General features: G+C 46.7%; 1 protein-coding gene across 2 annotated transcripts; it reads left to right on the top strand.

Moving 5' to 3' along the window:
- Positions 1-1843: 1843 nt before the first annotated feature.
- Positions 1844-6870, top strand: LOC103822543 (uncharacterized). 2 transcript variants are annotated; one of them, XM_018922436.3, is made up of 7 exons: positions 1844-2014; positions 2482-2730; positions 3588-3647; positions 4279-4410; positions 5168-5314; positions 6117-6177; positions 6349-6870. In XM_018922436.3, exons 1-7 carry the CDS (start codon positions 1991-1993, stop codon positions 6450-6452), a joined length of 777 nt encoding a protein of 258 aa, XP_018777981.1. In that variant the 5' UTR covers positions 1844-1990; the 3' UTR covers positions 6453-6870. The 2 variants fall into 2 exon arrangements, with proteins under 2 accessions (XP_018777981.1, XP_009095770.2); XM_009097522.4 differs by lacking the exon at positions 1844-2014 and adding an exon at positions 2070-2293.
- The last annotated feature ends 568 nt before the right edge of the window (positions 6871-7438 follow it).

The following is a 7438-nucleotide window of genomic DNA, read 5'->3' as shown; positions in this document are numbered from 1 at the left end:
ATGTAAGTAGTGGATGAACACCTGACACCACTTGTTGGCTTTTTTCTGTCACCTTTGCTTACTCTTCTTTTTCAATGCACATAACATGGGCTTCAGTAGCATTGTGGTATGGAAGAACATCCCCCCCAACGTGTCATTAACTGTTGTTTTAAAGTGTGGTGTGTTTCCCTCTGAGGCAGTGGGAAGGTGCAGCAGGGTGCCTTCCAGCCAGGTAACCTATTCCTCTGTCTCCTTATTCCATGTACACATCCTGCTGGGTGAGTGGTGAGGAAGGGGGCAGCGCTTTCGGTGCCTGCCCTGCCTTCCTCTCCTCTGTGATCACAATTGGCTGAGGTAGCTGGGCCTCTCCTGCCTGTGCTGGGTGTAGGTGTGCAAAGACTGTGCCCTCCCCTCTCTACAAGGATGCAGAAGTGACATTGCCACTTGAACCTTTGCAGTTGTATTGGGCTGGGAGGATGATGGGTGCTTGGTGTGTGTTTGCAAGCTGTGTGGAAGATGACACTGGGATTGTGGATGGTGCCGTGTGCTGGCTTCAGCCAGCCTGGCTGTGTTCCAGTCTTGCCCTGGTGTAACAACCCAGTACACTGTGGAGGTGCAGTGGGTTCATTAAAAAAAACTATACCTGACCTGTGAGCTGATTTCTTTAAAATGTTTCAGGGATAGGCAGGTTTTAGTAGTGTGTTTGTTAGGATTTGGCTGGAGGTGCTTGGGGGGATGTTGTTGAATCATCAAGGTTGGAAGAGACATTCAAGGTTAACCAGGGCAACCATCCACCTCCCCTTACCCCTGTAAGCCCTAAACCACATTACCCAGATGCTTCTTGAACACCTCCAGGGATCATGACTCCACTGTCTCCCTGGAAAACCTATTCCAACACCTAGCTGCCCTAACAGTGAAAATTTTTTCTCATATCTAATCTGAATTTTCCCTCTCAGTTTAAGGCCATTTCCTCTGATCCTCTCACTGCAGACACTGCAGAAGAGACTGGCCCCTATATTTCAGCCTCCCTTAAGGGAGTTGTAGAGAGTGATGAGGTTCTCCCTGAACCTGCTCTTGAGACTGAACAACCCCAGCTCCCTCAAACATAAGATGTGTTTTCTACCCCTTTCATGAGGTTTTTTGCCCTTCTCTGGACACAATCCAGCACCTCAAAATCCTTTTTAAAGTGGGTGGCACACAACTGAGCACAGCACTTGAGGTGTGCCCTCACCACTGCCAGGAAAGGGGGATGGATGATCACTTCCCTGGTCCTGCTGTCTGCTCTATCCCAGATACAGGCCAGGATGCCCTTGGCCTTCTTGGCTACCTGGGCACACACTATCTCATGCTGTACCAAGGGCACTCCCAAGCTCTTTTCTGTCGAGCAGCACAGGTTCTTTTACTCTTTCCAACAGAGAGTGGGCGCCGATGTGCCAGGGGAACCTTTGCCTGTCAGTCTGAAGAATCGATCACACAAGTCATTAACAATAGGTATGGAGTTTCATGGAATCTTACAATCATAACATGGCTTAGATTGGAGAGATCTTAGAGACCATCTAGTTCTGCTCCCCGATCACAGGCAGGAACACCTTCTACTGGACCAGGTTACTCAAAACCCCATCCAGCCTGGCCTTGAACATTTCCAGTGATGTTGCGTCCAACAAGACCTCTGAGCAACCTGTGCCACCTTCCCCAGCTCACAGTGTTGCAAATGTGTATGGTGTGAAGCAGCACTTACAGCGGCAGGGGGTGAAAAAGGACAGAAACAAGGCTCAGTTGCTGTGGAGAAGGGATGGGTGGAAGGCCCAGTCCCGGCAGCCCGGGTGCCCAGGGCGGGGCGGCCGCTCCCGGCTGCCGGCGAGGCGGGAGGGGGCGGGCGGAGGAGCCGCGTCCTTGCGTGGGTCACGGCACGGCACTGGGTCTCCCGGGCTCGCAGGCTTTTTTCCCACAGGCTGGGAACTGCTTTCCCCGGCCGCGGAGCAGGAGCTCTCCCGCCGCTGCCCGGGCAGCAATGGCCGGGTCGGTGCCGCTGCAGGTGAGGGCGCGGCGGGCGCGGCGCTTCCCGGCCGGCGGGATCGGAACGGAACAAGGGAGGACCCGGGAGGACACGGGAGATGGAGCTGGAGCTGGAGCCGCCCCTGGAGAGGGCGTGCGATGGCCGGCAGCAGCCACGGGGAGTATCGGGGCTCGGTGCTGGCTGCGCCAAGGGAGCAGCGGCGCCTTCCTGGAGAGGCGCGGAGCTAAACTTCCACATGGGAGAGAGCCTGGGCACCCCCCGCGCCTCTGTGGGCAGCAGAAACCCCGAAGGGAGAAGGTCAGCGGTGGGCTCTGAGTGACGATCGCGCATTCTGCTCCAGAACCAGGGAATGGTGTCCCAGTCACCTGGCACGCGGCAGCCCCGGGGATTTCCCAAAGGCCGCTTGCCCAAAGGACGCTGAGCAGGGAGCTCTGTGCTCTGCTCCCGGCGCTGATGGTCCTGTCCCTTCTCTCTCTCCTGCCTAGGAAGAGCCATTCTCCGACCCTGGAAGGCCCGGGTGCAGCTCGCCATTCTCCGTGTTCAGGGGTTTATGTGGGAATCAGAGCAGAATGGATCGGTATCGATATTTCATCTTTAACCAGAGGAACATGGTCGTGCTGGGGATGTTCCAGGTTGCCTTCAGCACCGTCTGTGTCACCAGTGGGTTCATAGATGGCATTTTCAGAACAGAGTCTCAGCTGGGCAAAACCAGAGCTCCAATTTGGGCTGGCATGGTAAACTTCTACTATGTTTTCTATGCTTTGTTTTGCAGTGGTACCTACTAGTACTCATATTAGGGGTGGGGGGGAAGCCAGAATTTCTTGCCAGCTCTTCCCTTGTTTTATGCTTTGAACTCAATTAATAAAAGTTTCCTTATAATGGTATAGGCAGAAGAGTGCAAGCAGACTTTCCTCTGAAGGAACTAAATTAAATACATTTCTGCTGGATAATGTAGGAAATGGGACATAGTGACAATTGACAGGGGTTTTTTGCAGAAGTATAGTGATCACCAAAGATTAGGAGGGGAACACCTCATCCTCTGTTCAGGTAGATGGACATCTGGGTGCTGATGTCTGTCCCACAGCACAGTGCCCCTAATTTTGGTACTGCAGTGAGATGTAGGCAAGAAGTAATGGTCCCTGGCATTCAGCACCCTGATTTACCCTGCTGAGCCATGCTGCAAGGAAATTACACTGAAGAGCTCTCTCCAGGGCAGAGGCTGCCTATCTTCTTTCATTAGTATCTTTCTTTTCTTTACAAGATGCATATGGACAAAGCAACATGCATTTTTAGCACCTTAAATCAGACTTACTCAGTTTCATTATTTTGCCCGACCCACAAAGCTGTGGTCAGCAGTAGCAAGGCTGTGTGGGTAGCAAGTGGGCAAGATGCATGTCACTCATGTCCTGCATCCAGGAGATGCTGCAGAGGAAAACAGAAGAAATGAGCAATTCTATTCCCGTTTCTGATGCAGCAGTTACTCTGATCCAAGCCTTGAAAACACTTTTCTTTACTTTTCATTACTCTGTAGCAGTTTATCTTCCAAATCTGATACAGTCTCCCAAGCTACATCTCCTTTTGTGCTCTGCAGGTGATGGGAGTCCCAGGCGTCCTGGCTTTGTTCTCCTCGCAGAGGAAGAATCCAGTTCTTGTAAGCTAGAGGGCCAGATGGGTGTCTGTGTGTATGGGGCAGGGGCAAAATGTTGGGGCAATCAAAAACAGTTTGAGGAGGGAATGAGCTGACTGGTACTCCTGCAGAATTAGGAGCTTATTTCCTTGAGTTAGCTTCATAAAAACTGCTCTCTTTATAACCAGGAGGAGAATGCAGTGTTTCCTTGCTTTCTACTCCAGCAGAGAGGCAATGCACCTAATAAAAAGCAAAACTTTGCAAAAACACTTCATTTCAATGCTTTTCTTTTGGTGGTCCTTCATGTTGTTAAGCACTGTGTACACTAAAACTTGACATGAGTTAAGAGGTTTGCATTTCCCAGGTGGGTTTCTTCAGCCATGTAAACTCCAAGGGAGGACATTGTATGCAAATTAGAGGTCTTTAAGTAGCACCTCTGATTAATATTCAGGACTCAGCTGTAACTCAGAAACTCAGTATTATGAAAACCTCTACTTCTCTGTGTTTGGCTTCTAAGTGATGTTGCTGTAGGGGATGCTGTAGTGTTATAGTAGGTCAAAGGCTACCATACAAGCTGTAATGCTTGTATGTGCCCAAGGACAGCCTTGATTCCTGCTCCCCTTCTTTTTCTCACTAAAATTCTCTGTCTGTCTAGGTGAATGTACTGATAGTTGCTTCCATAATGTCTTGTGTTGCCATCTTCATTGTAATAGTTTATAGCTCCTTCACACTGAGCTATGGGGAAGAGGAGGAGCTGAGTTCTGCCCCAGTCCATGTTATCCATACTGTAAGTATTGATATCATGATTATTACTGGGGAACATGCCACCCTTAATCTGCAAGCAGTGCCAGATGTGGCTTACAAACAGGACCAGACTTCTAGTGCAAAGGGGTGGTGTGGGCTAAGCCATGAAAAAATACTGGTGCTGCTCAGGGAAAGGTGCTGAGAGTATCCCTGGCCTGGTTTGGGGTTGCAAGGCTGGAATCTTTCCAACAAGCGCCTTGGATGGTGAAGTTACAGCAGTTACAGGTCAGCTGGTTAAACCTGGTGTTACTTCAAGTGTATCTTCCACAGTAAAGCTGTAGAGAAGCAATGAATCCTTTTTGTGTCTCCAGCCTACAAGCAATTGCTTGCTGTGGGGGTAAAGGCATTCCAGAGGGATGAAGCTGGTCATTAGTTTATTGCAGGACAAATCAAAATGGCAGGCTGCTATAAGGTGCAGTGCAGCAAAAAAATGTTTCTCATATTCAATGTGAAGAAGAGCAGCCATTCCTTGAATTTTTTACTAATTGTTAAAGCTATTTCCAAAACCAATGCCTTTGCATAGCATCTCACATTTAGTCAGCAGCCTTTTTTCACTGCTTGCTCTGTTTGAGGTTCATACTTGGTTTGTTTTTCAGAACACAGAAAAATCTTAAATGACACTGACTACAAATCAATCTCCTATCATGCAATCACAGCATTCTTGCAGTCATTAGATTATTTTTTGGTGGAGAGTGTCACTTTTTGAATATGGCTGTACCATCTCCTTTTTGTGTTTGCAGAGGTTCATACTCAGTAAAGTTGTCAAGGGTGCCAACATAGCCATGCTGGCTGTGTCCATCTGCAGTGCCTTTTCTGTGCTGGCCATGGCTTACTTGGGATGCCGGAGCCTTCCACGCTGCTCCTGCTATGACAGTGTGACTGGCATGGTGAGTCAGGAGCCCAGGGCACAAGCTGATTTCTACTGAGTGTTGGTGGGAGGGGAAGAAACCAGGGAGAAGGTGTGGTTTTCTCCTATAAACCTAGTCTCAGCTCCTACCTCAGTCATGCAGGGCTAATTCTAAGAAATTAAGTGGGATATAGAAGGGTTTTATATTTCTTCTATTTTTTTCCTTTAAAGGAAAAATCTCTCTCTTATTTACAGTCTCATGTAAGATCTAAGTTTTCTCTATTTCCCAAACCATAAACCATTTGTGCTGAAAATACCATTTCCCATGAATTTCTGCTATCCTCAAAAACTGTTCCTCTCATCTTTAAGCCACCAGTTGCTTCTGGTGCAGCATTACAAAGACTTACTGGTACTTACACGCTGGAAATTCAAATCCATTTTTTATATGCACTGCTGTGTGTGCAGTGTTGGGGTGCTGACATATGTAATTTACTCCTCATTCATAAGGACTCTGCCTCAAGTGATGGGGCCCACGGCATCTCTGCTAAGTGAGCTCAGTAAATAAATAAATGCCAACTGCTTCTCTACTAGAGCAATTCTGGTGCTGTGTTATTAAACATGTGCATCCAACCATTTGGTTTGGTAAGGAATTAAAGGGTGCAGGCCACAAGGTAGCTGTTCCTGACTTAAAGACACCAACTGGGAAATGTGAGGCTGCTTTAAACTTTCAAACTAAAACGTGTTAGGAGGCATGGACTGCACAGACTTTTAAAATGAGTTCAAGTTTATCTTCTTGAACAAATTTCCAGGCAAGGTATTTGATGATGCTGTTTCTTCCATAGGAATGGTTGCAGCCCAGTGAGGACCAAAATCAGGCTGTGGAAATGATTTGTGCTGTACAAAGTGAGTAACTCTTTTGCCTCCACATATCTGGATGATCACCAAGGGTGAGGCAGGAACATTTTGAATAAGGTTTACATCCCAGGCCAAAATTCTGATGACCAAAAGGAGCTCAGGATTTTGTGCAAACATCTATACGATGTTTAATGGTTTTCACTTTCTTTTCTCACACAGGCCCTGGAGGGAGAATTTTTAACTTCACAGATCGGTTTCCAGCCCAGGATGTAGATGCAGAAGAAGACACATCCAAACCTCCACCATATATCAGAATGACTTGAAAAAGTGGCTGAAGATTTTGTTCAAATGTGGCAAGAGAGATGCAATCAGTTCTTAATCTTTAAAGATGGTTATGCACTTTTCCTTGGCCATTTGAAAAACACACACAGAGTGAACTCATGAATGCCCAGCACTGAGCAGAGATCACAGTGCAGAGGGAAACATCTGCAGGCGATTTTGAACTTTCAGACTTTGTACAGTGAAAATACCTCATTGCCTCTGAAGTGAGAGCATTTTTTAGTCCAGCTTTTGTATTTAAATCATGTCTCATTTCACTAGAATGCATCATGTAATTTGTGCAGCAGTGCTAGCCTTAGGCATTTAAATATTAAATATAATTCCTTTTTCTTCAACTGCTATCTCTATTTTTCCCTCTTACTGCATGAATTATTTGGATGATAATGAAGGACACCCTTCATCCTTGAGCTTCAGAGTGTTTTCCTTTTCTTCTTGGTAGGAATGGGGGCAAGTAAAGTTTTTGATATGAAACCTTAATAGTGCCATTTAGATACCTTGTCAAAATGTGGCTTCTGTGGGGTGTACATGTGTCAGTACAATTAGTTTTAGCATTGAAGTGTAACTGTAGAGTGTGGCAGGAACTGGAGCTCAGCAGCTCCTCTTATGAAGTAAATTGAATAAATTCAGTTCAAGTTTTCCTATTTTGACTTTGTAGATTGAAAGTTTAAAAGAAATCCTTATTTTAGGGTCTATTTTAAAATTTATTACAGATCTAGACAAAGGTGTTTTGTGTATTTTCTTTAGGGGACCTCTGGTAGTTCCTCTAGACCAAGAACTACAGCTTCCAGTCAGGTCCTGTCATATCCTGAAGTACATAGAATTCCCATATGTACTTTCTGTTTCACTTTTAGGTGAATGTCAAGTGTTGATCTTGCCTGCAGGCCTTGAGCAGGGAGTGGTAGATGACTTAACCCTTGGTACAGATTAGCACAGCATTTGAACAGGGCCTGGAAGATGAGTTCCTATCTTG

Source organism: Serinus canaria, chromosome 4 (genome assembly GCF_022539315.1).
Source record: "Serinus canaria isolate serCan28SL12 chromosome 4, serCan2020, whole genome shotgun sequence".
Lineage (NCBI taxonomy): Eukaryota > Metazoa > Chordata > Aves > Passeriformes > Fringillidae > Serinus > Serinus canaria.
Note: the sequence above shows the minus strand (reverse complement) of the source record. Positions and strands in the feature narration are given on the sequence as shown.

Bases quoted from the DNA above. Each gene is read 5' to 3' on its own strand.
- LOC103822543 (XM_018922436.3), top strand. From the start codon at position 1,991: ATGGCCGGGTCGGTGCCGCTGCAG. The intron at 3,648-4,278 runs GTAAGCTAGAGG...CTGTCTGTCTAG, and splicing joins AGAGGAAGAATCCAGTTCTT to GTGAATGTACTGATAGTTGC. The intron at 4,411-5,167 runs GTAAGTATTGAT...TTGTGTTTGCAG, and splicing joins CAGTCCATGTTATCCATACT to AGGTTCATACTCAGTAAAGT.